Source organism: Mobula birostris, chromosome 19 (assembly GCF_030028105.1).
Source record: "Mobula birostris isolate sMobBir1 chromosome 19, sMobBir1.hap1, whole genome shotgun sequence".
Taxonomy (NCBI): domain Eukaryota; kingdom Metazoa; phylum Chordata; class Chondrichthyes; order Myliobatiformes; family Myliobatidae; genus Mobula; species Mobula birostris.
This window is the reverse complement of record NC_092388.1, coordinates 59,835,969-59,851,935: the sequence shown is the minus strand read 5'-3', so window position 1 is coordinate 59,851,935 and position 15,967 is coordinate 59,835,969. Positions and strand designations below refer to the sequence as shown.

The following is a 15,967-nucleotide window of genomic DNA, read 5'->3' as shown; positions in this document are numbered from 1 at the left end:
CATGTCAACAACAGCCTTTCCTTCATCAGCTTTCCTGGTTACCTCCTCACAAAACTCTGGTTTAAGATGGCCCTGGTGAAGCTGAGTGACTACCTATTGCCAGCAAACAAAACAATGGAAACAACTAAGTACTTCATTAATAACATTTTTCAGGTAACGATTACTACAATCATAGCCTATAACTTCCCTTTCAGAGTTGAGCTTTTAAGCCACCTGTATGCCCTAGCATTTTTTGTGGTGTATGGTTGGCCAGACAGGGAAATGAGCCGGTTTATGACTATTGCTGGGGCGGAATTGGAGGCAATTCGGTGCAGCAGAACCAAGGCGAGTGAGTGGAGCTGAGGTGGAGCCTAGCCTATCCCCAAGAGTGAGGAAAGACCCAAGGTTTGATTGATTTAAGCCCCAGGCTGAATTGGAAAGGTTGCACCCAGTGGGGTCCATGCCCAGAGATTGTTGAAGTGACAGAGCCTGGGTCCAAGAGTGAGGAACGACCCGATGTTTGGACAATTTAAGCGCCGGGCCAGATTGAAAAGGTCAGGGTTTCGGGACGAAGGTGAGGACAGGACAGTTCACCCTGCTGTGCCACCATGTTTACTCGGCTCTGTGTTCAGCTGAGGCTGTGTCTTCATGTCTGTGTTGATAAACTTCAGCTCTGAATGCTACTTGCTTACTTTTATTGCTTGCATGATTTTTTCCCTTCTCTCCACATTTTTTTTAATGAGTTACTTTGGATTTCTTTGTTTTGTGCCTGCCTTTGAGTAGACAAATCTCAAGGTTGTTTACTGTACACATACCTTGATAATAAATGTACCTTGAACTTTAAAGATTGGTTTGACACAAACTACCACACACCATGCCATGTTGACTATCCCTAATCAGTCCCTGTCTATCCAAATACTCATATATCTGGTCCCTTACTGTGTACATACATCTGCTGATGCTTCTGGACACATCTTCAGTGATGTTCCTGGAATCATCGGGTGTTTTGGGTCTTTCAACATCATACAACCTCCTCCAGGTGACCCAGCCGGGGCTGATCAGACCCCAGCTTGTGTCCAGATGGCTAGCTACTTATGACTCCATGGCTCCCCTCTTTTGTGCCACAGCCATCTCGAGGCCCTCTCTGCCGCATCGGTGGTACTGCGGATGGCTCTCCTCTTCCTCTCTCCCTCGATGCCCAAAATGCTGAAGGCTCTAACTAAGGAACGGGCTGCAAATCCCCTACAACCAACCTCCACTAGAATACTTTCTGAAAATTTACCCACTATTGACATCAGGCTCATCAACCTATACTTTCCTGACTTATTTTTAGACCTTTCCTAAATAACAGAACAACATTAGATATCCTCCAATCCTCTGGGACCTCACCCGTGGTTACCACTGCCAGGGCCCCTGCAATTTTTGTACTACCCTCCCACAAGGTCCGACACATTTGCTGTTCTCTTTTCTTTTGTACTATCTCAATGTGCGGCATGATCTGTCTGGATGGCTCACAAAACAAAAGCTTTTCACTGTACTTTGATACCTGTGACAACAATAAATAAACTAATAAATCATGTTTATTCCACGCTGAAAACAACTTAAGGATGTTGTTGTCACACTTTTCCCTTCTTATTGGAAGGAGGAGATGCCCACAGTCCTTTCATAGAATCCCTTCACACATAAGTCTGCCTAGTGAACTCTTACATGCAATTTTCCTGCATTGTCTGAACTCATCTCTTCTTGATAACCTGAACTAAAGCTAACTTTCAAAGAACACTCTGACCAGTGCTCGCTGCCTGAGACGCTGGTGGAGTTTGGTACCTTTGTAACTTTTTTAAAGTATCTAGACAACTACATGCATTGCATAAAAGAACAGGTCACAGTACAAGTGCTGGATGGTACTTGGTCAATGTGGACATTATGGGCCTGTTTCTATGACCCCAGGGCTCAAGTACTAGAAAGTCTGGTGTATGAGAGTATTCCAGTTTCTCCAGATACCAGTATTTAATTTCTCACACAATTTAAGTAATCCACTTTTTTTCCTGTAAGGTGGATAACTTCTCATATACTCCTCATTATTTTCCATCAGTCACATTTTGGCCTAGTCAGTTAACCATTCTATACATTCTTCAGACACTGTGTCTCCTTGGACAGCTGGGATATGTTACAGGAGGTCCTTTCCAATGAGTTATCAATATAGATTGAAGTATTTGAGGTTACATTGCCAGTAAGAACTGCAGCAAGTATAACCTAAAGATGACCTGTCTATCCATTTTTACTTTTGACTTTCATCCAGTCCCCTCTCCAGAATAACATGTAGTCATCAATTCCATGAGGCCCTAATGTGCTCATTAAAGATTTGTGTTGTATGTAACTAATTCATTTTCAGGATCTGGCAAGACTAATATTTGTTGCCCTTCAGAAGGTGTCATTCAGCTACCTTCTTTAATCACTGAAGTGCCTCTGGTGAAAGTGCTCCCTCAGTGCTGGCAGGGAGGGTGTTCCAGGATTCTGACCCAGTGACAATGAAGAACTGGCAAGCCAGCGTGGTTTACAACTTGAAGAACCATCTGCTTACAGTTGCAATCCCGAGCTGTTGCCCTTGTCCTTTATGGTGATAGAGGTTGAATGTTTGAGAGGTGCTGTTAGAGTAGCCAGGGAAGGTAGATAAAATGGCAAACTGCTAGAAGAATGCAGTTGCTGAGCAGAGTCTGTGGGAGGAAAGGAATTCTGAAGTAATTCCACTGCATAATGGAAGGTGTCCTTGATGCGAAGACAAAAAACATGAATATTTGTCATTTGCTGCGGATAGGTTGGTGAAGATGAGGTCAAGCAGGTTTATCCCTCATTTTGTTTTACTCAGTACCTACCACCGACCTGGACTTCTACCGGTTGTTATATAATCAGTTCTTTTTTGTGCTCTTCATGATTTCTTTTTCCAAATTCAATTTTGTGGGAAAATTTCTTTCTCCATACTCCTATCTTTACAATTTTTCTTCCTGGTTTACCTTACTGAGATTTTCTCTTCAATCAATTATCTTTACTGTTTATGATTCTTCTGTGTTTTACTGCTTTTACTGAACCAATTATGAGAGGTTACCTTTGATTTCATTTTGAGTAACTGTGTTAGCAAGAGATTATTTACTTATTTATTTATTTAAATCTTACGTCTGTCCCACAACAGGAGGGAGTAAAAATCTTTGTGTTATGACTCTGTAGCAGTGTACAGACATGTGAATTTATAAGTCTAATGGTTTGTAGAAAGAAGTTGTCTCATAGCCTGTTGGTCCTGGCTTTTATGCTGTGGTACCGTTTGCCAGATGGAAGTAGCTGAAACAGTTTATGGTTGGGGTGACTGATATCCCCAATGATCTTTCAGGCCTTCTTTCTGTACCTGCTGCTATAAATGTCCTCAATGGAGGGAAGTTCACATCCACAGATGCGCTGGGCTGTCCATTGATTAAGGTTGGTGCAGTTCCCGTACCAGGCGATGATACAGCCAATCAGGATGCTCTCAAAGGTGCCCCTTGTAGACGGTCTTGAGGATTTGGGAGCTCATGCCAAATTTCTTCAGTTGCCTGTGGTGAAGAGGCACCGTTGTGCTTTTTTTGCCACATGGCCAGTATAGAAACATAGAAAATAGGTGCAGGAGTAGGCCATTTGGCTCTTTGAGCCTGCACCGCCATTCAGTATGATCATGGCTGATCATCCAACTCAGAACCCTGTACGTGCCTTCTCTCCATAGCCCCTGATCCCTTTAGTCACAAGGGCCATATCTAACTCCCAACTCCCTCTTAAATATAGCCAATGAACTGGCCTCAACTGTTTCCTGTGGCAGAGAATTCCACAGATTCACCACTCTCTGTGTGAAGAAGTTTTTCCTAATCTCAGTCCTAAAAGGCTTCCCCTTTATCCTTAAACTGTGACCCCTTGTTCTGGACTTCCCCAACATCGGGAACAATCTTCCTGCATCTAGCCTGTTCAATCCCTTTAGAATTTTATATGTTTCAATAAGATTCCCCCTCAATCTTCTAAATTTCAGCGAGTATAAGCCTAGTCGATCCAGTCTTTCTTCATATGAAAGTCCTGCCATCCCAGAAATCAATCTGGTGAACCTTCTTTGTACTCCCTCTATGGCAAGAATGTCTTTCCTCAGATTAGGGGACCAAAACTGCACACAATACTCCAGGTGTGGTCTCACCAAGGCCTTGTACAACTGCAGTAGTACCTCCCTGCTCCTGTACTCGAATCCTCTTGCTATGAATGCCAGCATACCATTCGCCTTTTTCACCGCCTGCTGTACCAGCATGCCCGCTTTCAATGACTGGTGTATAATGACACCCAGGTCTCGTTGCACCTCCCCTTTTCCTAATCGGCCACCATTCAGATAATAATCTGTTTTCCTATTTTTGCCACCAAAGTGGATAACCTTACATTTATCCACATTAAATTGCATCTGCCATGAATTTGCCCACTCACCTAACCTATCCAAGTCACCCTGCATCCTCCTCACAGCTAACAATGCCGCCCAGATTCGTGTCACCCGCAAACTTGGAGATGCTGCATTTAATTCCCTCATCTAAGTCTTTAATATATATTGTAAACAACTGGGGTCCCAGCACTGAGCCTTGCGGTACCCCACTAGTCACTGCCTGCCATTCTGAAAAGGTCCCGTTTATTCCCACTCTTTGCTTCTTGTCTGCCAACCAACTCTCTATCCACATCAATATCTTACCCCCAATACTGTGTGCTTTAAGTTTGCACACTAAACTCCTGTGTGGGAGCTTGTCAAAGGCCTTTTAAAAATCCAAATATACCACATCCACTGGTTCTCCCCTATCCACTCTACTAGTTACATCCTCAAAAAATTCTATGAGATTCGTCAGACATGATTTTCCTTTCACAAATCCATGCTGACTTTGTCCGATGATTTCACCGCTTTCCAAATGTGCTGTTATCACATCTTTGATAACTGACTCTAGCATTTTCCCCACCACCGATGTTAGGCTAACCAGTCTATAGCTTCCCGGTTTCTCTCTCCCTCCTTTTTTAAAGAGTGGGGTTACATTAGCCACACTCCAACCCTCAGGAACTAGTCCAGAATCTAACGAGTTTTGAAAAATTATCACTAATGCATCCACTATTTCTTGGGCTACTTCCTTAAGCACTCAGGGATGCAGACCATCTGGCCCTGGGGATTTATCTGCCTTTAATCCCTTCAATTTACCTAACACCACTTCCCTACTAACATGTATTTCCCTCAGTTCCTCCATCTCACTAGACCCTCGGTCCCCTACTATTTCTGGAAGATTATTTTTGTCCTCCTTAGTGAAGACAGAACCAAAGTAGTTATTCAATTGGTCTGCCGTGTCCTTGTTCCCCATAATCAATTCACCTGTTTCTGACTGCAAGGGACCTACATTTGTCTTAACCAATCTTTTTCTTTTCACATATCTATAAAAGCTTATACAGTACAGTCAGTTTTTATTTTCCCTGCCAGTTTTCTCTCATAATCTTTTCCCCTTTCCTAATTAAACCCTTTTGTCCTCCTCTGCTGGACTCTGAATTTCTCCCAGTCCTCAGGTGTTCCGCTTTTTCTGGCTAATTTGGAATTGATATTATCCCTAATTTCCCTTGTCAGCCATGGGCGCACTACCTTCCCTGGTTTATTCTTTTGCCAAACTGGGATGAACAATTGTTGTAGTTCATCCATGCGATCTTTAAATGCTTGCTATTGCATATCCACCATCAATCCTTTAAATATCATTTGCCAGTCTATCTTATCTAATTCACGTCTCATACCTTCAAAGTTACCCTTCTTTAAGTTCAGAACCTTTGTTTCCGAATTAACTATGTCACTCTCCATCCTAATGAAGAATTCCACCATATTATGGTCACTCTTACCCAAGGGGCCTCTCACGTAGGTACAGTCGAGGTGAGATCTTCGGTGATGTGTATACCAAGAAACTTTAAACTACTCACCCCCTCAACTGCAGTCTCACTGATGTTGATCGGGGCGAGCCTGTCTCCGTTCCTCCTGTAATCCACGATCAGCTCCTTTGTTTTTTGGACGTTGAGGGAGAGGTTGTTATCTTGGCACCACTGTGTCTGGGTGTTAACCTCTGCTCAGTAGGCTGTCCCGTTACTGCTAGAAATAAGGCTGATCAATGTTGTGTCATCTGTAAATTTGATCAGCAGATTGGATCTGTGTGTAGCAGCACAGTCATGGGTGTAGAGAGAATAGCGGAGGGGACCAGGACACAGCCCTAGGAGGCATCTGTGTTGAGGGTCAAAGGGATAGAGGTGATGGAGCCCATCCTTACCAGCTGTCGGCGATCTGACAGGAAGTCTAGGATCCAGCTGCACAAGGCGGGGTGCAGGCTGAGGTCTCTGAGCTTCTTGTCAAGCCTAGAGGGAATTATGGTGTGGAATGCTGAACTGTAGTCCAAGAACAGTATTCTAATGTATGCATCCCTCTTTTCCAGGGTGAGTGAGGACACTGTGTAGTGTGTGGCTATAGCGTCATCGGTAGACCGGTTGCATCAGTAGGCAAATTGCAGGGGTCCATTATGGGTGGTAGTATGCTGCAGATGTAGTCCTCGACCAGCTTCTCAAAGCATTTATTTGTCCCTCCCCTCTAATCTCCCTCCTGGCACTTATCCTTGCAAGTGGAACAAGTGCTACCTCTGCCCCTACACCTCTTCCCTCACTACCATTCACAGCCCCAACAGTCTTTCCAGGTGAGGTGACAGTTCACCTGTGAGTCTGTTGGGGTTATATACTGTGTCTGGTGCTCCTGGTGTGAGACCCAACGTAGATTGGGAAACTGCTCCGCTGGGCCAGAAGAAGCGGGACTCCCAGTGGCCACCCATTTTAATTCCACTTCCCACTCTCATTTCGATATGTCAACCCACGGCCTCCTCTACTGTCACGATGAGGCCACACTCAGGTTGGAGGAATAACACCTTATATTCTGTCTGGGTAGCCTCCAATCTGATGACTTGAACATTGATTTCTTGAACTTCCATTAATGGGCCCCCCATTCACCATTCCCCATCCCCTTTTCCCTCTCTCACCTTATCTCCTTGCCTGCCCATCATCTCCCGCCGGTACTCCTCCCCGCTTTTCTTTCTTCCATGGCCTTCTGTTCTCTCCCATCAGACTCCCTGTATCTCCTTCACCGATCAACTTCCCAGCTCTTTACTATATCCCCTCCCCCTTCAAGTTCCACCTATCACCTTACGTTTCTCTCACCCCTCCCCCCACCTTTTAAATCTATTCATCTTTTTTTCTCCAGACCTGCTGAAGTGTCTCTGCTTGAGGGACACTTTGATACTGTTTTACTAGATGCTGCCTGGGCTGCTGGGTCCCTCCAGCATTTTGTGTGTGTTGCTAAGCTTTTTTTTACAAAAAAGGTTGGCTAAAAAATCATTCTCCATTGCAGAAGAGCATTGACAATTATTTTTGTATTATTATATCTACAACTTACTAATCACACTAATGTACTGTGAGCTGTAGATATAACGTTTATGCAGGGGTTCCCTGAGACCTGAAAATTACTTCAAGGGTTCCTCTAGGGCAAAAAGGTTGAGAAAGGGTGCTCTATATCTGGAATCACTAAACAAGATCAACCAAATGAATAGTTTAGTTTATTCTCACAGCCAAAATCCAGTCTTTACACTTATGATTTTAAACTTGTGCTCAATTAAATACTAGTGGTTAAATAATTTATCCAACTATATGCAATTGATACAATCAACATTCTCTCTTTAAAAACATATTAAAGGGGAGTCATCTGGAAAAGAGCTATTTTCAAATTCAACTTTTGAAAGCAATTCTTATGACGTGATTTAAAAACATTTACATAAGAGCTGTTTTCAAAAAATATTTATTCTAGTCCGACCCGGCTGGTGGCGTAGTGGTCCTGGGTTCGAATCCAGCCGGCTCCCCTGCACACTTTCCATCCGTGCTGGGTTATGAGCTGGTGATCTCTTTGGAAACTCACCCGGCAGAAGGCAATGGCAAACCACTGCTGTAACTTGTCACGTACGCGGTTCCCCACTACGTCAGAGAGGCGTGGAGGGAAATCGTCCGCTAACTGGAGAAACTCCGGATGCGACGTACATTCTGTTTCACAATAGTTGAACTTCAGTTACAAAATTATATTCTAAATGATACATTGTGATTAAGAATAACATTGTATCAAATTATTATTTTAATATTTGCCTTTTTTTTCCTCTTTAAAGGTGGTCACCAATTAGACAGATGCCCGATACACTGTATAGATGGTTCATCCTACAAGAGCTTTGCAAGTATGGGCCCATTAACTCAGTGATCTTTTCTGGAGAGAAATGTAGTCAAGTTGTGTTTAGTAATATTCTGTCAGCATGCAAAGCAATTAATTCGCATTCAGTTAGACTTCCAAAAGTTCCTTTTTATTGCTTATGGTATTATTCATTTATGATGAAAGATTATAATTTTTAACATAAAAGAAAAACTTGAAATTGTACATTGTTTTAATTTCATTCATTCTGATTCTGTTTCCACTTTCAATCCCTTCTCTTCATCACTATTAATAATTTGCCAAAATACCATGTTAAACACATATTTTAAACTGTGTGTGGATGCACGATTATCAGAACAAAACCACAAGTTTTACTGTATCACAATATTTTACTCATGAAATTATAGAATGATTAAAATTAAAACATAATCCAAAGAATAAAGGCAAAGTAATGGACAATCAACCATTTCCTAATGTCAGAGTGTGGAAGAAGCTGAATCATAACTTTGCCTTTTTTTCAAAGAAGTTCATGATGGCCTTCATACATTCTTCAGATAACCATCTCTCACTCAGCCGCTCACACTCTTGGGCATTGATAGAATGCAATATCTCCTTTTCAACACCTCTTATTAGTTGCTTTGAAAATACCAGAGACTGAAATGAAATTCATAGAGATATCATTAAAATCCTTATAAAGAAACATGCTGTATAGCACACAAATTTATCCAAAAAACACATTTGATCCAGATAATTTATACCACACATAATAATGAAAATGCTACCCAAAATGGAAAAAATCTGACATGACAAATACATACATTGTTTAAACAATATAACACAACCCAATGATACAATTTATATTCAAAATATAAAATAACACCGACTTTTATCTAGAAGATATTAAATGATTATGTCATTCATCATAGATTGGAAAATTGGACTTAATTTGCTTTAATTATTGATAAGTGCATAAAATAAACATTAAGTTAATCAGTGTTTTGATTTCTTGGATGGCAATCTTGGAAATAAACAATAACTTGACAGCAAATAACAATTCCTATAAAAACTATAAAATTTAACATCATTTTTTTTACAGCAAAAACTTTATTTCTGGGTAAACTCCAATCTTCTCCCAATCTAAAAATTCAAGCAAGTAAGAAAGGAAGGATTATTACAAGTTCAAAAAGAAGTTGGATCAGAACTCAGGAGAACTACAACAAAATGATCTGTTTGAATTATTAAGCTCCAAGCACTAGATGTATTTATGCAGCAGGTCAATACTGGTGATACACACTCGATGGCCACTTTAATAGGCAGCTTGTGTACTTAATAAGTGATTATTGAGTGTATGTTTGTGGTCTTATGCTGCTGTGACCCATGCACTTCAAGGTTTGTATTGTGCATTCAGAGATGTTCTCTTACACACCCCTGTTGTAACACGTTTGAGTTACTGTTGCCTTCCTGTCAGCTTGAGCCAGTCTGGCCAATCTCCTCTAACCTCTCTCATTTTTGCCCCTAGAACTGCCACTCACTGATGTTTTTTTTTGTTTTTCACATCATTCTTTGTAAACCTCAGAGACTATTATGTGTGAAAATCCCAGAAGATCAGTGGTTTCTCTGATACTCAAACCACCCCGTCTGGCACCAACTATCATTCCAAGGTCAAAGTCACTTAGATCATAATTCTTACCCATTCTGATGTTTGGTCTGAACAACACTGAGTGGCGTAACGGTGTCTGCATGCTGCCACATGATTGGCTGATTAAATACTTGCATTAATGAGGTGTACCTAATAAAGTGGTCACTGAGTTTGCATAGTTACTAACAAGTTAAATAGCTCTCAAACCATGTCCCTTTGTTTGCAATTGTTCTCAATAAATTGCTGGGAAATAGAAGGACAGTAGCAAGAATGGATTGTTTGGCATCTTTGAAATTTATTTACTTTTATTTATTTATTGAGATACGGAGCAGAGTTGGCCTTTCGAGCCTCACCACCCAGCAATCCCCCAATTTAATCCTAGCCTAATCACAGGACAATTTACAATGACCTACCAACCAGTATGTCTTTGGACTGTGGGAGGAAACCCACATGGTCATGGGGAGAATGTAGGCAGCAATGGGAAATGAACCCAGGTCAATCATTAAGCTACCTTGCCACCCCAGTTTAATTCTGTTACTCCAAATCACTTTTTGGGTAGTGCTGCCATGATCGCAAATTCACTCTCAGAGAAAAAGGGACTTGGTCTGTCAACACACACAAAATGCTGGAGGATCTCAGCAGGCCAGGCAGGCAGCCTCTATGGAAAAGAGTACAGTTGACGTTTCAGGCTGAGACCCTTCATCAGGACTGTGTCAGTTCAAGTTCCTTACTTCTCCGAAATTCCATCATAATTCTTCCCACTAATTCCTGTCGTGATTCCAGATGAGATCTATATGTTAATAGCTCCAGTCACAACCACGCATTGTGCAGACTAGTTTACAAGACTCGTATACTGTTAATGCGCACATGGTACGGGTTCAAAGAGGCCTGCGCACAGGAGATACTGGAGCAACTTAGCAGGTCAGACAGCATCTATGGAAAAGAGTAAACAGTTGACATTTCAGGCCAAAACCCTTTATTAATCCTGATGCTGCTCCTGAGATTCTTCATTAGGAATGGCAGAAGCCAGAATGAAAGGTAGTAGAAGGAGCACAAGCTAGCAGGAGGTAGATAAGTCCAGCTGAGAGGGGGAAGGTAAATGGTTGGGGAGGGAAAAGGTGTGTAAAGCTAGGTGGTAGGTGAAAAGGGCAAAAGGGCGAAAGAAGGAAGCTGATAGGAAAGTACAGTGGACAAAGGAGTAAAGGGAAGGAGGTGGAGAAGGTGTACAGAAGGGGGTGAGGGGAAACAAAGGGAGGGGGTGGAAGAGAGGAAAACAGGTGAGAGGTTACTAGAAGTTAGAGAAATAGTTGTTGATGCCATTAGGTTGGAGACTACAAAGGTGGAATATAAGTTTTTGCATCAACATCTGGCCTCAACTTGGGAGTAGAGAATGCTGTGGACAGACACATTAGTGTGGGAATGGGAAGTGGAATTGAAATGGGTGGCAACCAGGAGATCTGGACTGTTGTGGTGGACGGAGTGAAAGTGCTTGAAGCAGGTGTCCAGTCTGTGTCGGGTCTCAATGATGGAGAGGAGGTAGCACAGTGAGCACCAGGTGCAATAAATAATACTGACAGACTTGCAGGTGAAGCACTACCTCACGGAGGGGGGAAGATATGCCTGGTGATCAGATCCTATTGAAGAAGGATGTGATCGTGGCTGGCAGATGTGCAGGAAATGGAGGAGATGCAGATGAAGGCTGCATTGATAGTAGTTAAAAGGAAACCATGCAAAGTACACCTGCCTCCCTGACCACAATTAAGGTCCCTAAACAGTCCTTCTAGGTGAAGCAATGCTTCATCTGCAAGTCTGTCAGAGTCATTTATTGCATCTAGTGCTCCAGTGTGGACTTCTCTACATCGGAGAGATCCAACACAGGTCAGGGGATCACTTCGCTGAGCAACTTTGCTTTGTACACCACAACAGTCAGCATGTCCTGGTGGCCACCAATTTTAATTCCGCTTCCCATTCCCACACTGACAAGTCTGTCCACTGTTCTCTACTGCCATGTTGAGGCCAGATTAGGTTGCAGAAGCAACCTATTATATTCCACCTTGGTAGTCTCCAACCTGACGGCATCAATATCGGTTTCTATTATTTCCGGTAACCTCTACCCTCTGTTTTTATATGAGCCTCCATTTGTTTCCCCTTATTCCTGTGGTCACCTCCCCCCTTCTTTTCTCCTTCCCTCTCACAACCTGCCCATCATCTCCTTTTGCATCCTCATCTTCTTTCCATTATTCCATGGTCTACTGTCCGCTCCTATTATCATTTCCCAGCTTCTCACATCATACCCTTTCATCAATCCCCCACCTAGCACCCCCTCTCACCTATCACTTTGTGCTCCTCCCCCTACCTTTTATTCTAGCTTCTGTCCTCTTCCTTTCCAATTCTGAAGAAGGGTCTTGACCCTAGACATCAACTGTTCATTTCCCTCCATTGATGCTATCTGCTGAAATCCTCCAGTATTTTGTGTGTTGTTCAAAGATTCAAAAACCCGCAGAATCTCTTGTGTTAGGACTGCCCTGTGCAAGAGCATGCTTGTGCTTATTATTATGCAAGGATGATCTTTACATCAGGCTTTAAGAAATGAGTTTGAGAATTTGACTAAAAGCTATACATTTAAATGACTATGAAAACTTTATTGAAATATTACAGTTACAGTGTTAACTTACTTTCTTGGGTAGTTTTGCATAAGTATGCAATCTTTTCCAAACTTCTTTCTGGAATGTACTGTCAGGGAAGACCTCGGTCACTAGTCCAAGCTCACAAGCTTGAGTGGCTGTTAATTTCTTGTTGAACAGAAGAATTTCATTGGCCTGAGTGGTTAACAGAAATAATATAATTTTGAGCTATAACTGTCCTATAGTAACAAATGGTTTTGAACTGACCCACTATATAAAAGCAGAAAATGCAAATAAACAATGACATTTCAATCTTATCCCCAAGTTCAAAGTATGTGCAAGTTACTATAATTAATTACCTAGATTCAAGTTTACTCCTTAACATTTATAACTTTATATTATCATAATTTAAAATTTAAAGTATAAAACATCAGACAGTGAAGCGCCTAAAATTATCAGTGTTCTGTAACACAAAGTAACATTTTGGCTTGGTAAAATAATTAGTTTATATCTGCTGTTATTGAAAACTTTCAAATGTTCACTGGGATAGAAATTATTTTGTTATACATAGAATTTATCTTTTAGGTGTTGGTGTTTATATTCCTTACAGCCTCCTTTCACCCTATTTCACATTGCTGACTATTTGTCACCCTCATGTACCTTTCTCCCACCCAAAGACTAGAACCACCACATTTCAAAGAGTTGAAACAAGACATAATCTACTACAAAGATGTGACTTGGGGCATCTTTATCTCACCACCTTATGGTACAATGGTGTGGGAAGCCCTGCCAAATATGCAGAACTTTGCCACTGGAGTTAGAACTGGCTCCAAACCAGAATTTTAGTCGAGTGTTGCTCCAGTTGCCATTGGATCGCCATATCACCCTTTACAAAGGTAGTGCGAAAATGCAAAATTTCAAGATTTTTAAACAGAGATCTGCTCCATATAATTAATAAGTGGACATTATTCCACATAAGGATAAATTTTCACACAATGATTATAACACCACTAGACTGAGCATCCTATGAGAGGAAATCTCCTTTAAGTTAGTGGGTGAGCATCTGGGGGACAGTGACCACCGTTCCCTGGCCTTTAGCATTATCATGGAAAAGGACAGAATCAGAAAGGACACGAAAATTTTTAATTGGGGAGGGCAAATTATGAAGCTATAAGGCTAGAACTTGTGGGTGTGAATTGCGATGATGTTTTTGCAGGGAAATGTACTATGGACATGTGGTTGATGTTTAGGGATCTCTTGCAGGATGTTAGGGATAAATTTGTCCCGGTGAGGAAGATAAAGAATGGTAGGGTGAGGAACCATGGGTGACAAGTGAGGTGGAGAATCTAGTCAGGTGGAAGAAGTCGGAAGCAAGCACTATTCTTTGCATTTCTGGTCAGATGCTAAATGCATTTCATTGGCTTTGTATCTGTACTCGGCACAATGACAATAAAGTTGAATCTAATCTAATCTAAGGATCAGATGGGTCTATTGAGGAATATAGGGTAGCAAGAAAGGAGCTTAAGAAGGGGCTGAGAAGAGCAAGAAGGGGGCATGAGAAGGCCTTGGCGAGTAGGGTAAAGGAAAACCCCAAGGCATTCTTGAATTATGTGAAGATCAAAAGAATAACAGGAGTGAAGGTAGGACCGATTAGAGATAAAGGTGGGAAGATGTGTCTGGAGGCTGTGGAAGTGAGCGAGGTCGTCAATGAATTTTTCTCTTCGGTATTCACCAATGAGAGGGAACTTGATGATGGTGAGGCCAATATGAGTGAAGTTGATGTTCTGGAGCACGTTGATATTAAGGGAGAAGAGGTATTGGAGTTGTTAAAATACATTAGGACGGATAAGTCCCCGGGGCCTGACGGAATATTTCCCAGGCTGCTCCACGAGGCGAGGGAAGAGATTGCTGAGCCTCTGGCTAGGATCTTTATGTCCTCGTTGTCCATGGGAATGGTACCGGAGGATTGGAGGGAGGCGAATGTTGTCCCCTTGTTCAAAAAAGGTAGTAGGGATAGTCTGGGTAATTATAGACCAGTGAGCCTTACATCTGTGGTGGGAAAGCTGTTGGTAAAGATTCTTAGAGATAGGATCTATGGGCATTGAAAGAATCATGGTCTGATCAGGGACAGTCAGCATGGCTTTGTGAAGGGCAGATCGTGTCTAACAAGCCTGATAGAGCTCTTTGAGGAGGTGACCAGGCATATAGATGAGGGTAGTGTAGTGGATGTGATCTATATGGATTTTAGTAATGCTTTTGACAAGGTTCCACACAGTAGGCTTATTCAGAAGGTCAGAAGGTCAGAAGGCATGGGATCCAGGGAAGTTTGGCTTGCCTGCAGAAGGCAGAGGGTGGTGGTGGAGGGAGTACATTGGGATTGGAGGGTTGTGACTAGTGGTGTCCCACAAGGATCGGTTCTGGGACCTCTACTTTTCATGATTTTTATTAACGACCTGGATGTGGGGTAGAAGGGTGAGTTGACAAGTTTGCAGACGACACAGAGGTTGATGGTGTTGTAGATAGTGTAGTGTAGAGGATTGTCGAAGATTGCAGAGGGACATTGATAGGATGCAGAAGTGGGCTGAGAAGTGGCAGATGGAGTTCAACCCGGTGAAGTGTGAGGTGGTACACTTTGGAAGGACAAACTCCAAGCAGAGTACAAAGTAAATGGCAGGATACTCGGTAGTGTGGAGGAGCAGAGGGATCTGGGGATACATGTCCACAGATCCCTGAAAGTTGTCTCACAGGCAGATAGGGTAGTTAAGAAAGCTTATGGGGTGTTAGCTTTCATAAGTCGAGGGATAGAGTTTAAGAGTCGCGATGTAATGATGCAGCTCTATAAAACTCTGGTTAGGCCACGCTTGGAATACTGTGTCCAGTTCTGGTCGCCTCACTATGGGAAGGATGTAGAAGCATTGGAAAGGGTACAGAGGAGATTTACCAGGATGCTGCCTGGTTTAGAGAGTAGGGATTATGATCAGAGATTAAGGGAACTAGGGCTTTACTCTTTGGAGAGAAGGAGGATGAGAGGAGACATGATAGAGGTATACAAGATATTAAGAGGAATAGATAGAGTGGACAGCCAGCACCTCTTCCCCAGGGCACCACTGCTCAATACAAGAGGACATGGCTTTAAGGTAAGGGGTGGGAAGTTCAAGGGGAATATTAGAGGAAGGATTTTCACTCAGAGAGTGGTTGGTGCGTGGAATGCACTGCCTGAGTCAGTGGTGGAGGCAAATACACTAGTGAAATTTAAGAGACTACTAGACAGGTCTATGGAGGAATTTAAGGTGTGAGGGTTATATGGGAGGCAGAGTTTGAGGGTCGACACAACATTGTGCGCCGAAGGGCCTGTACTGTGCTGTACTATTCTATGTTCTATAACTTCCACTGCTCAAGACTTTGCATCCACTTCCAACAACTCATTTCTTTACTGAT

At 42.4% G+C, this 15,967-nt stretch overlaps 1 protein-coding gene across 2 annotated transcripts in view; it reads right to left on the bottom strand.

Annotated features, from left to right (window-relative positions):
* Positions 1 to 8,753: 8,753 nt before the first annotated feature.
* The window catches only part of eci2 (enoyl-CoA delta isomerase 2), a 138,719-nt gene continuing 131,505 nt past the window's right edge, over positions 8,754 to 15,967 (bottom strand). For both annotated transcript variants that reach the window (XM_072283681.1, XM_072283680.1), the window contains 2 exons: positions 12,581 to 12,724; positions 8,754 to 8,920 (listed from right to left, as the gene is read on the bottom strand). In XM_072283681.1, the coding sequence (XP_072139782.1) occupies positions 8,765 to 8,920; positions 12,581 to 12,724 (300 nt within the window). In that variant the 3' untranslated portion in view covers positions 8,754 to 8,764. The remainder of the gene's footprint in view (positions 8,921 to 12,580; positions 12,725 to 15,967) is intronic.